Source organism: Pyxicephalus adspersus, chromosome 9 (assembly GCF_032062135.1).
Source record: "Pyxicephalus adspersus chromosome 9, UCB_Pads_2.0, whole genome shotgun sequence".
Taxonomy (NCBI): domain Eukaryota; kingdom Metazoa; phylum Chordata; class Amphibia; order Anura; family Pyxicephalidae; genus Pyxicephalus; species Pyxicephalus adspersus.
This window is the reverse complement of record NC_092866.1, coordinates 19551620-19565846: the sequence shown is the minus strand read 5'-3', so window position 1 is coordinate 19565846 and position 14227 is coordinate 19551620. Positions and strand designations below refer to the sequence as shown.

General features: G+C 38.1%; 1 protein-coding gene across 4 annotated transcripts in view; it reads right to left on the bottom strand.

The window, feature by feature from the left end:
- Positions 1 to 14227, bottom strand: part of CBFB (core-binding factor subunit beta) — a 30450-nt gene that overhangs the window by 12135 nt on the left and 4088 nt on the right. For all 4 annotated transcript variants that reach the window (XM_072422854.1, XM_072422853.1, XM_072422855.1 and 1 more), the window contains exons 2-3: positions 13208 to 13294; positions 12899 to 13015 (exon numbers count right to left, since the gene is read on the bottom strand). In XM_072422854.1, the coding sequence (XP_072278955.1) occupies positions 12899 to 13015; positions 13208 to 13294 (204 nt within the window). The remainder of the gene's footprint in view (positions 1 to 12898; positions 13016 to 13207; positions 13295 to 14227) is intronic.

Sequence of the window (14227 nt, the reverse complement as noted above, 5' to 3'; positions counted from 1 at the left end):
AACATCCAAATTGCTGAAGACTGAACATCAGCCATTCCTTTTTATCATTACAGATCCCCAAAAGGATTACCAAAATGTCCCTATAAAACAAATCTGCAGTCCTTTAATGTTAGGGTATTATTCCCACTCTCCTAGTGACAACTGTCTCATTGGAGATTTCACCTTACTTTTTGTTGTTATATCTCTGGGAAAGGAAGTGAGGGGAAATCAAGGGGAAACGAGACAGCGAGAAATATAATTAACAAGGGTGCTGTTGCTTCCCCATCCCTTATAACATTTCTTCACGTGACAATCTGTTTCTATGGGCCTGATGTAGTAAAGCCCTCGAAGACTGGAAATGATCCAGCAAACCTTGAATGGATTTAGTTCAGGATTGAAAACATTTGCCAAATACCATAAAACCATTACAGGTTTTCTAACGTTCACCCATGATAGAAATGTTCCTATCAAACAAATCTGCAGCCCTATTACACATTAGAGTATGACTTAAAAAGACTTACTAGCTTTACTTTATATATGGAATGCTAGGAATGGAACACAAACATAAGAATTTTAATATATTTATCTTTAAAAAAATGTAAATCACTATAAGACAAGCTAGCTATAACTAGTGAGATTTCTTGTTTTTTTTGTGCAAACATAGCAATGGAATTGAGGTATTACTGACAATAATACATGCATGCCGCCTATACCAACCAAACTGTGCATGAGCATTAAATAGGGGGAGAAATCTAACCTTTGATCATGCAAACATATTAACTTGTGGTACTGGGGGGATGTCCATATTAAGTGATCCATCAATGCTAAAACAATCAAGCAACCAAGAATGGGATTTATTCATTGTGTATATGTTTGAGGATGTGATCCGAAGAGTCACATTCTGTAAAGTATAAATGTTGGGGACCCCTGCAATGACTGAAAAGAGTCTGCACAGAGCAGAATATGGAGCGTGTGCCTGTGGGTTGCTCCATGAACAGGAAAAGGATGCTGTGCTATACAGGCCGTGGTTTCAGCTCTGACTGTTTACTCTGTGGCAGCGAGCGGGAGAGAACTTCCTGTCTGATCACACACACATGCAGTGTAAGCACACAAGACTAGGCCGGCTCAGCGCTCTTCTAGGAAGCAAGAGAGAGACGTGTTTAACCCCAACATGTGTCATAAAAAGGTGGAGTTACTGCTCATCTGCTCCAGAGAGGACACACAAAGTGTAGCCACTTCCAATAAATATTTTCTATTGCCTATTAGTTGGATGTCAACAAATTTATGTGGCAATACATGATATGCATTTGGGATCAGGGATATCTAGAATGAGAGTTCACATTTTAAGTAAATCATATTTTAATATTAGTAAGATTCCCCCTCTCTGCGTGACAACACAGTGAGAAATATAATTAACCAGATGGGTTGATTACCTAGGGTGCTGTTGCCTCTCCATCACATTGTAATGATGTCTAACATTTCTGCACATGACACAATCTCTTTCTATGGGCCTGATAGATTAAAGCCCTCTAAAGCTGGGTACACACATGCAATAATTGTCGTTGGAAAGGATCTTTCATGAGAACAGTGCCGCGCTCTGCTGCGCGCTCTACCCCTTCGCTTCCATTACGATCGTTCATCGTCATTGGAAAGGTCTTTCATGAACGATGCATGAACAAGCGCTGTACATACCGTTCTGCTATATGAAGAGGAGAGGGGGGAGAACAACGTAGCGGCACCCCGCTGCTCTCTCTCCTCTTCCCTTCCATTACAATCGTTTGTCAATCCGCCAGAGCGGATCCATAAATGACCAGCGCTGTGCACAAGCCAGATTCTTGTCCAATATCAGCCCTAAGGCGATTATCCAACAAGAATCATCTGGTGTGTGTACGTAGACTAAGACTAAAGAAGATAAGACTATCATTGAAAAACCTGGGTGATCCAGCAAACCTGGAATGGATCTAGTTCAGGATTGAAAACATTTGCCAAATATCTTTAGGAAATGTTTCCTGAAACACCCAAGTTCACCCATGATGGTCCATCTTCCCCAGTCCTGGTGAGCTTTAATAAATCAGGCCCAATGTTAGAACTGTAATTTTAACTAAGCTAAATTGCATGCAAATATGAAAAATAATAAATTCAAGGTAAGATGTTAAAAAAATAAAAAAAGTTTTTTTTTTTTTTTTTTTAAAAAAGCAAATAGTATAAGTACCTAAATTTGAATTCTGGCATTTGACTTTGATTTTACAATCTGTTGTAGAGAGATCAGACTGAAAATTGAAGAAGCAGCACAAAGAGCCAGTCAGTTGGTCCATGTACTAACAAAAAAACTGCACTAGGTGAACTCATCCGTCTGCTGCTTCTCCTTACATCGCCCAATCACAGGCTGGGGCAGGGACAAGACCTTGCTGTATTGCTAAACCGCAATAGAACAAAAAGTCTGGTCTCTGGGCTGTCTGTGCTTCCCGGCAGATCTGTGGAAATGCCAGGAATGAACGATTTCATATACAGATAGTATTTCATCTGTGTATTTGGCAGTTTGCATTTCAGCTTTAAAAACATCTTCAGGCAGGCAGGAGGACTGGTCAGATCTTGGCTCATGCATAATTATGGAAGGCAATCTATTATAAAAGAGATTGTTTCTATGAGGGTTCTTAAGCAAATGTTAATATCTGTAAGGGCAGCAGGATTACAATTAACTCTTTTGTGGTAAGGGTGGAGCGGACATACTTTTCAGCTATAGGACAATGCAGACATTTTGCAGGCTTTTTCCACAGGCAGTAAAATTATATTTTATAGGAAATACAAATAAACACTTACTCAATGGTTCTTTGTTTCAAGCATTGAACACTGTGGAATATTTTTTTATTTCCCATTTTACTACAAGCCACAAACCCTTAGCAATGGTCATTACATACCTTAGACAAAGAACATAGCAGTCTGTGATGGAATCGTTACCTGGCAAAACTAGAAATGTTGGTGTGGATACTGGTTGCACCCAGAACTGTAGAAGAAAACCAGGATTTGCCTGATCCACAGACATTTCATTTTTTTATATGTGGATAACTAGTTAATTTAAAGTCAAACTAGATTGTCATTGGTGGGGGTGGGATTTTGCTATAATCAGCAAGTATGGCACAGACTTACCTGTAAACGCCCTGAAGCAATGACAGGTCCGGCAGCCCGAAACCTCTGCATTCCCTGAAGCCATCATCTTCACCGGTGACTCCTGCAGGTCCACTGCAATTACCTTTTTACACTGTCCCTGACATCTGGGTCTATTTGTTGAGGTTCCATGCATAGAGCCAGGCTCTAGGCTCTACACTGCAGGGGTGCATGTGATGTGTAGTGCAAGAAAAAAAAAAGCCACCTGGAGCATGAGACAAAAGTTTAAATTTTTAGCTTTTTTTGGTGTGTTTTTTTTTTTTTTTTGGATCTACATGATTTTCACCAATTGCAATGATTGTTATCTTTGTGCTGCCTTTACAGCTCCTTTGTGGACATACATATGCCCTTCAGTCTCTACAATTTGAAATGTTTAGTCAGCCACACTTATCTATCCTCATTACATAGGAGGCTGTGATTATGGCATCATGACGGTATTATTACAACTACAACTCACCGTACCACAGCTTTTTCCCCAAGATGTACAGTGAGCATGTCACTAGAAATGATGGTCCAGCCTGCCTGCAGGTCATATTTTTTATACCAGGGACTTGTGCTGGCAGGCTGTGGAAAGTAGGCAGTGAAATATTATCTGAATCCTGTAGCTGGCTTTAAAGATTTTATTTTCTAGTCCTAGGCTAAATACACACGTGCAATAGTTGTCGCTGGAAATGAACAATTAATGACCAATCGTACCATAATCGCTAACAAAAAAGTGCAAAACGATAGGCCAACGACTTAGATGAACAAGGAAAGTCGCTGGAAAATAACAACCATCCTGGCGGATGTTTGGTGGGCGGTCAATCACTATATATTGTGTGTATGGTCGTTCACATTGTTCTATGGTACACGTCACTTCCTGCATCGTTTAAACGATGGTATCTAATGTGTGTACATTGTTGGATTATATGGATTATATTTGAACAATCGTATTGTTACAGCATGTACAGAATCATGCACTATACGATTAAGCAAAATAATCGCTTATCTGTCGTTAGTCGTTCGTTTTTTAACAACAATTTTTGCACATGTGTACCTAGCCTTAGTTTTTTACTTGTATACAATTTTATTTTTTGTCTACAAGATCTTTTAAGCAGGTTTTAGGAGCTCTCAGAATGGAGAGCCCTCCTGTGTGCTGGGGACTTGTCCACATTAAGGACTTGTTAGACACACAGCTTCGCAGATAGAGTTGGCACACTCCAGAAATGAACAACCATTTAGAATGGGCAGCATGCCAACCAGTGAAGGATCAGAGAGGAATTCAGCAGGGCAAAACAAGAGGGAAATGTGAGCTGGGTTTGGACAGCAGCCCAAGGCAGAAGATTCATCATTTAACTATTTGTCTGCCAATATGCTCCTGTCCCATAAAACCTAAAACCACCTACACAAGTAGGTGGTAGAAGAACAAAGAAGGTAGAAAGGCAGGTGCCCATAGCAAAACAAAATCTCCCTCAGCCTAGTGGGACATTTGGAAAGTTCTGACTTTGCACTGTAGTTTAACTGAGCCCATTTCTTATAATTTTAGTACAACGTTTTATAGAGTCCAATGTCCCTAACATAGCCAAGGCCTATTTGTGGACAAACCAATTAACATACTAGGCTGTCATGGAGATGTGTGAATAAATCCACGCAACCACGAGAAGAAACTACACGCACTTTCCTGATATTCACACCTGGGACCCTGGGCTTCAAGAGAGCTAGCCACTGAGCCACTGTGATGCCCAATCATCTGCCCAAAATCTGGTAAAGCTGTAACTAGCACAATGAAGAAATGTTGGCGACTCAGCCATGCCTGCATTTTGTGGTCGTGCTTCACTACCCGCCTATTACAACAAGTCCTAATTAAAGAGAAGCTTGGATAATAGAAGTGAGAATTCAGAAGACTTCAAATTCTCCATGGAGTTCAAAAATGATTCAAAGTAAAGATAAAACCACAGTTTTATAATAATAATAAAAAAAGGTTTGAGTCTATGATGCCAATAGATGAATAGAGGTACAACAGCAGTGCCTTCAGTCTTGCACAGACACTGAAATTACTGACTCTGATTTCACTCCACTCAATGAACTTCTCACACTGAGCCTGATTTACCCTTCTGAGCAGTAATTCTGGGTGTGGCTATCAAAAAAACATGCTAAAAGCCGTAGCCCAGAGCCACAATCAGGGTAACTAAAAAAAAAAAAAAAAAACCTACCTGGTCCCATCAGCGTCCTCCGGCGGATCCCATCCTCAGCCATGTCCTTTTTCTCTGATCTGAGGCGAGTGCACTGACGTTCCCCAGGAGTTCTCGCATTCAATACAAAATAACTGTATTGAATCCAATACAAAGTAATCATTATATTATATTTAATTATATTATATATGCTACTGTACAGTTATATTCCAGGTTTTAGTATTTTTATGCACCCTTGTTTTAACAGATTTTTGTGTTTTTTTAATGTAAAGTTTATTATAATTAATAAATATTTTGGTGAGAATTATAGGCCGACAATGTAAAATAAATTTCAATGCAAAACAATGTAACGCTTTTGGCATAAAAATACTGACATAACAGACCGCCAGGGAGGCTAAAAAAAAAAGCTCTCCGAGACTGGATAGCGTACACTTTCATCAGTGAAGCTGAATAAACCAGCAAACTTGGAATGGATTTCTTAAAATTCATTTGCTATTTGTTAGCAAATGTTTTCAATCCTGGACCAGATCCATTTCAGGTTTGCTGGATCATCCAGCTTTACTGATGAAAGTGTATCCTCTCCAGCCTTGGAGAGCTTTTATAAATCAGGCTCATGTGTATTAGAAACTGTAGACAAAGCTCGCCTTATTTCCTGGATGATGCATGATCAGGATCATCCAAGCCTTATCCTCCGTTGTACAAGCTAATGAGGTTCTATCACACTCTTTATTTTTTTGAGACAGTGGCACGGGAGGTAAGGATTCATTTGTTCAATTGTAAAATTCTGGGTTTAAAACCAGGGTGTGGCCCTCAGCACCTACCCAAATAATTACTTTGAGCATACTAAAAGTATGTGTTTAATATCTCACAACATAGCATAAACAATGCTTTACTTGGCTGCGTAATACGTTGGCGCTATATAAATACTGTTTGTTATTATTAATATTAATAATACTAATAATGGATTTTGCCAAAATGCTGTGTGTATTACATAGCACGAAGTACAGAGGTTCACAGCAATCAGAATACCTCTTATTGAGGTAAAAAAAACACATGAATACTGTTGGTCGCTAAGGGTTCCTTACACCTTTCCCACTTTGCCTTGATTAAACCAGAAGAAAGGCAATGATGAGTGTCTGCAGAGATGGAAAATATTTGGGTGGTGAATAATGAAAATTAGATCCAGAGAAGGGGGGAAAAACACAGGGCCATAAAAGCCAAGTTTGGATTATATTTGCAATCTGTATAGAATAAATAGAACCCAAAACCTAAAGTTAATTGTAAAATTGCATTAACATTTCTTTATTATTACCTGATAGCTCCTACAATAAACCAGGTAAGTAAATTAGCTATTAGTTTCCAATATATTTGCCTTTGTAAAAGACGGACCATACAATTGAAAGACATCTCTGCCAGGGGAAAAAGAAGGAAGAAGATGCCGAGCCAGGGAAGCAGAGAATGAAGGTTCAGGCCCTGCCATGTAGATCAGCATTATGATTTATTGTCTCTCCAGTTGAAAGATTCTGTTCCTCCTCCACCAAGAAGACTCAGTGATGATCCTGTTCTCAATGACAGTGATTAATAGGTTCCAGAGGAGTGTTTTGGTGATTGAATCCGCATTTACTCAAAGAATATCTAATCTGACATTGACGCCTCTTTAAAGAAAAACAACAGTCGGGGCTAAAGTCTCAAGTAAACCTTTACAATGTCAGGTACGTTGACTTGGTAGTTTTTTGTTTTAGTTGGAAGGTTCACTGGTGACTGTACTGAAAAGAAACTTGTGGTGAGTGAAATATGGGAAGGGCGCTATTGCTAAACTCCTGCAGTATTTTTAGAAGGAAAGATTAACAATGGCAGCACCCTTACTTCCTTATTACTTGTTTTCCTTTATGTGTTCTCAGCACTTAAATGATAACCATTAAACTTGGAGAGGTCTGCTTCTGGTTCATATCACAAATGATATCAAAATGCTCACATCTCTGCAACTTTTTTTTTTTCTTAAAGGAAAAATACAACTCAGGTTCCATTACTTGCCTGGAGATAAGGCCACAGATACTCCCTGTCTGTCTATCAACCTTTGCAAGTTAGAGCAACTTCCAACAGCAGAAACCCAGATCTAAATCTGAGAAAATAACCACAGCTGACCATTTCACATGAACACATACAGCAGATGTGTGTCTAATGGGCTTTCAAATACATTGAAGGAAATCACACTTTTATATCCAGCTCTCAAATCTGCAGCTTTATCTGATAAGACCACAGCCTGGCAATTCTGGGCATCTACCAAGTTTACTAACTGGTGCTTTGAGTTATCATAAAAATTGAAATTCTACAATGTGCAACTTTATGGCCCCAAATTTAGGAGCTAAAGTGTAACTATACCAAAGAACATTGGTTTTCTTTTTAAGTTGTTCTCCTTTTTTATTGCTAATATTCAACATCCTGCCCTGGGGTTGTAACCCCAGTCCATGTGCTGTATATATCTATGAAGCTTTGCCATTCTAGGACTGGACGTGTTCTAGGACTAAAGAACACTGCCCATGTCCTTCACTTCACAACATGAGGGAGAAGGTGATCTGTACTACATAGAAGTAATCTGGGCAGGAATATAAGAATGCTTGAGATAACACTGCAGAATGAACAAGATCAACAGGTATTCTTTTTTTGCCCCTACTACATAATAGAATATTGTTAGGGTTTTACATAGACTTTACATGGAATTTATTTCCAGAGTTCTAGTAGCTTTGGTCGTGTCTTAACAGACTTCTGTCAGAAAAGATTTTTGGGAGCAGCCATTTCCAGCTTCATTCTTAAAATAACAGTTAACTGGAAGTAATTATGTTTCTTTGATAATAATGCTTAACTGCCTGGCCTAAAACTAGTAATTAATTTGCCAACTCATACCTGGTAAGTAATTTAGAAAACAGATGATTGCCTCTGTATTGTTTTCATCGCAGGTTTGCTTTCTGTTTTTTTTTTTTTTTTTAATTATAGACCTGAAACAAACAGGCTTTTATAATAAAAGAAAAAAGGAGATTATGACTCCCCAAACGCCACAGTCAACGGAATACTGTGACAGCCAGGAAAATAGAAGTAGCTCGAAATGAATGTCCTTTAAACATAGTAAAAAGGTCTGGTACACTGTGGGCCATAGAATATGAACAACTTAAAATCCAGATGTAAAGCTGTCCATTACGTTGTTATTGGCAGATAGAACACTGTACTAAGGTATGGCTTGAAGAAGTGACAACAGACTGTCCAAGCATGCGATGGATTTGCACAGCAGCGTTACAAACCTAGCATAGGACTGGGGACCCGTAGTTATTATTGTTGGCTATTACAGGATAAGCAGGGAGTAAGATAAAACTGTCAGGTTCATATGTATTTTATAGATACTTACCTAGAATAATTAATGCATTACTATATGGCAAATTAATGAACCTAGAAAATCACATTTTGTTTGGAGATAGAAAAATAAACAGCAGAGATGAAGACAGAAGGAGATTCAAAAACATGAAAATCATGTAAAGCGATCTTTAACCCAAACTGTGTAATGCAAATATATACAACAATGTTTAAGATCCCATATGTATTTATAAATGTATTCATATGTTTTCTCTAGATTTGTACCTGTACTTTATCTGTTTGTACTCAGGAAGTCTCCTCCATTTCAATTTAAAAATAAAGAAACTAAATGCAGGTTGCTCCACGTAAATATAATAAAGAAGCTTGTTGTCTTTTTTAATGTACTGTAGCCCTGCTTTTCCACAACTCAAGCTTCCTTAAGTTTTGCTTTATATGAAAAGATTTTAATGTGGTTTTTCTTGCTAACAGAAAATGTCACTTCTGATCACTTTATCTGGGAATCCAATAATGCCAAAGCTAACACAAACTTTTACTGGTAGATCTTCATTTTGCACTGGTAGCTATGTCCTACTGAAAAAAAACATGGCACATCCCCACTTTAAAAGACATTAAAAGGAATTGCCTGCAGCTACAGCTTTCATCAGCCTTCTCCGGGGCAGACCATGCTACAAATGTGTTAATGTTACCACCTGCTTAAAGACAAAAGTCTGTTTACAGAACACAGAGTGACATCACCAGACCTTAATGGCTGATCTTACAGCTCAAAAACATCATCACCTTTTCTAATGTAAACAGCTGCCTCTGAACACTGGTCACAATTTATGCAAAGTCTATTCCCCATCTGTCTACTGGGAGGAAAATGGGCAAATACACATTTAAAACTAATAGCTTGTGGCAACAAACTCACCACAAATTGTATAGAATAGTAATTAATTAATGGAGGACTAAACCCAAGAACAAAAATTAAGTTTATTGCAGCTTGCCAGTCTTAAGATTGGTTCATATGCTTCTAAATATGTACAAAAAATACAGAAAAAATATCTGTTCATCTTTATTTTTAATATTATTAATAAACAGGATTTATATAGCGCCAACATATAACGCAGCACTAAAGCAAAACCATTGTATGGCATCATGAAATAAAATCTGCACATAAGTAAATTAGATGGTGGTTCAATATACATACATACATACATATAGTTACATATTGTACACAGAATAAAGGATTGTTTTAACGTGGTCCTGATCTCAAAATGTAAAGATTTGCTATGTTATGGGAAACATATGGAAATGTCAATTAGGCCTAAGAAGAACAAGGAAACAAATTACTTTGTCTTCTTGTACCTAGGTAGCCTTGTGGCTTATATATGTATATCTGAAGTGAGATTATCTAAAGCACACTGCCTCGAAATACAAATCTCACACAACTTCAAGTGAGCTCACTACTGTCAGGTTTATTGTTCTCTTTATTGTGGAGATCATTTTGTTTAATTGATTCTTTGGATTTGTGATTTCTGCGGGCAGCTCACAAGATAATGGGGAGCGGGGGTCAGCTCTGACATTAGGGTTAGGTAGACACGTGCAATAATTGTCTTTAGAAAATGAATGACTAACGACAGACCAACGATTTTTCACGATTATATTTATGTACCGCTGAGTGTGGGAACATAAATTGGCAGATTGCAGCATTGAAATTTTGGTATAGGCTGTAAATTAGTAAACTGGTAGGTCCCCAGAAATTTTTGTTCAAATATAATCCACCAATAATGTACACACACTAGATACGGTTGTTTGAACGATGCAGGAAGTGACGTGTACCGGAGAAAGTGTATCACAGAACAATCCACAATCACTACATGACCGTACACACAATAGATAGCAAACAATCATTGCCCAAACGGATCCGCCTGGAAGTTAATTCGTTTCCAGCGACATTGCTCCTTCATCAGTGTTGTTGGTCTGTCGTCGTGCACTTCTTTTGTTAACGATTAACAAACCATCGGTTGTTAATCGCTCATTTCCAACAACAATTATTGCACGTGTGTACATAGCTTAAGAGCAGTGTCATGGCTTTACCAAGATCACTGCCTGCCAAGAGAGACGAAGACTTTGTATGTCAGTTTTAGGGAAAGATTAGCTGCAAGTATACCCAGAGTCAATAATGGTGAAAAGATCCTTTGTCCACTTCATTTTTCACTTAGCGTCTACATGTTTTTTGAGCAAATACAACCAGCAAGAATCACACAATTCACACCCCATAAACAACTTTTTTCCAGTGTGACATATATATATATATATATATATATATATATATATATCCAATACCTTTTAGCAAAAAGACAAAGAACCTGCTCAAAGCAAACAAGGAACCGAGAAAACCAGTGTGGCTTACTATAGCATGAATCCGACCGACACTACACTAACAAAAATAATTGTAATAAAAAAAAAGTTCCCAAAAACTGTACTATGTGAGATAACACATTCATTGTCTTGTAAATGAAAAAGAAGTTACTAAAGATAAGACAGACATTTCACCACATCCTCAAAAGATGACAGTCCAAGATAAGAAACTGGAGAAGTCCATACATCCAGACCCTGTGATTGGTTACTCTCTGCCCCCAGGAATACGTCTCTGGTTTTCCTGCTGAAGGAAGCACTGCCAACCACAAGATAAAGGGGGGTATATCAGCCAAGAGGGAAGTTATTGGTTTGCATTAACCTGTGCACAGAACAGATAACCTAGTCTATAAAAAATAGCACATACATAGTCAACACAGCTGCATGGACCTGCTTCTTTGGGGGATATTAAAGATGCCCAAATCACTTTTGAAGAAACAAGTTTGACATTGAAAGGAATCTTTTTCATGTACTGATAACAGAATGCTTACTATGTTCTAAAAGCACAATGTTTTCAGAGAGAGATGAATATTGAAAGCCTCCATATATCTCTCCTCATAAAGTATTATGCCCTGGGGTAACTACACCATGGTCCCAGGTAACTTCACTGTGCTGGCAGCAGTAAGCCCCTTGTGCTTCTGACAATAGGCTGTCAGATAGCTCTGGAGAAGATCACATACATGAGATCAATGCAGGACAGGAGCATGGTCATCTTTTGTCTATGGGTACCCTATCCGTTTCATTTACCATTCAGAACAGTTTTTCTCAACCAGGGTTCCTCCAAAAGTTTTCAGGAGTTCCTAGAGAAATGAGCAATTAATGCTTCTCAGGTCAGTTATCACCAGGACCAATGAACTTTTATTGGTTTGGAAATTTCATCAGTGAAGCTCGGTGATCCAGTTTAAAACTTAAATTTAATCTGCTATATTTAGCTTTCTCTGCCCCCACCCTCCTTTACTTAACATACATTTTTACTTGTTTTTGTAAAAATGTTTTTTGTTTTAAATACAAATCTTTTTGTAGACCCAGTGATATCATCACCAAGTCCGGTTACTTCTTTATGGAATGCAGGCAGACAATGGTTGGTGGGAGCAGCCTGCATGGTGCTGTACATAGCCTCATAAAAACATTTCAGCATCCTGCCTCAGTTCTCATATCAGGAGCCCAGTTGCAGCCATTTGGATGCAGACTGCTCTAGATAAAAACTGCATATGCTTTTAGGCCTTCAGTGAATGAAAAAATAGGGCCAGGGACAAGAAAGAGGGCTAGCTGGTACTGGACATCCTTTATTAAGGAATTGAAATTTCTGCAAGAAGCTTACAGTGTTTGGTAAAATAAGTGAGGAGCTGCAAAATATGCCAGTGCGGGTCGCAGCAGTCTAGGTTCCTTAGGCCTCCTGTGCAACTGGTAATCACCAGGTTCAAGAGGGTGAACTTATGCAGGAAAGTAAATATTTTATTAAAACATCAGCTGCTCATATCATATGTATAACACAACTGCCAGAGAAACGTTATCCTCTGTTTATGCATTTTCTAATCCTATGCTTACTTTGAACTGACAGATTTGTAGCAGTTTCAGGTAATCAGTCCACCTTAACTCATATTTCATAAAAGCTGAATGCTGTTAGCTAAACTGTTGATCAGTGTATCAGAAACTGCAGCACAGATAGGAGAAATACAAATTATATGAGGGAGACCTAAATGTAGTGTCTGTGAGTGGGTGTGCACTGCAGATTGGAGTTCCCAAGAGCCAAGAACAATGACCAGGAAAAAATCTAAAGAAAATAAATAAGTGAAAAAACAAATAAAATTGCAGCTTACCTTGCCAGACTCTCTTTCAAAGTCCACGTATTCTCGTGTGGGTGCTTGGCGTGGCTCTCCCTGCCAACTGGCTGGAAAAAACTGCAGAGAAAGATTGGTTCCCGTGGCCACAAATGCCTTTAATAGAAAATCAATAGACATCAGGTCACTAATATGCAGAATACAAAGTGATCACATTACCTTCTACAAAGACAAGCCCAGCTATAGCGTACAAGCAGTATGATCATCTCCTTATGCAGCATTACTATATAAAATTAATATGATATAAACCTCTGTATAGATAGTAACATTTTTTCCTAAAATACTTACAATTTCAGAACGGCCATCCCTGCAGGCATTCTGGAAACGTGCCTGCCGTTCTTCATGCGGTCGGTCTCGAAATCCTGTGTATTTGATCTGAAAATACAGAAAATTAAATAACTCAGTGAATAAAAAAAGTAGTGATAAATGTATTATTACCAATCTGGTAAACAGATAGGGTAATAATTCTTTTTGTGATTCATAGTTACATAGGCAACACATAGACTAGCACTCAAGAAATAGAATTCAGAATCTTCTATATCTGAACATGGCTACAGCCAGAAATCAATAGTTTTTGGAACAACAATGTCCTTTTTATTACCGTGACCCCGACACCCCGTAACCATGATAGGTAAAGTAATTAATTAGGATTATTCACTGGCATCTTTGTCTCTATAGTACAAAAGTTATACATGTGTCTGTAGGTACCCAGATCATGTCAATCACTGTATTACAACTTATATTGTAAATTGAAATGCAAAAACAGTCAAAAAATGAATTATAATCCCTGTTTTCAGCAGTCGCATTGTTCTGTCATGCTGGCCAGGCTGTGGATAAAAGCTATGAGAAGCAGGGACAATGGAATATGCAAGTGATAGCATAGAGAAACACACACATTGACTGGTGAGATCTATAGCAAAGGCATTAGGCACCTGGAAAAATAAAAAAATGCTGAACTTTAATTAAGATATAAGGAAAAACTAATTATCCTATTTTAGGCACAGTTACAGTTACCCTTAAAGCAAATATAAAGCAATCTAAATATTTTTTCCTGTCTTTGATAAAGTTGGGGAGGAGTTAATTTTTTGCCATTTGTGCCCTATTTTTATAACACAGTATTTATATAGCGCCATACAAAGTCCATAGTCATGTCACTAGCTGTTCCTAAAAGGGTCTCAGAATCTAATGTGTTTACCATAGTCATTTGTGTTTAATGTAGTCTAAAGGTGCGTACACACTTCCAATTTTTATCGTTCCAATCGAACGACGAACGATCGATTGGGCAAAAAATAGTTCGTAAAAAAGTAA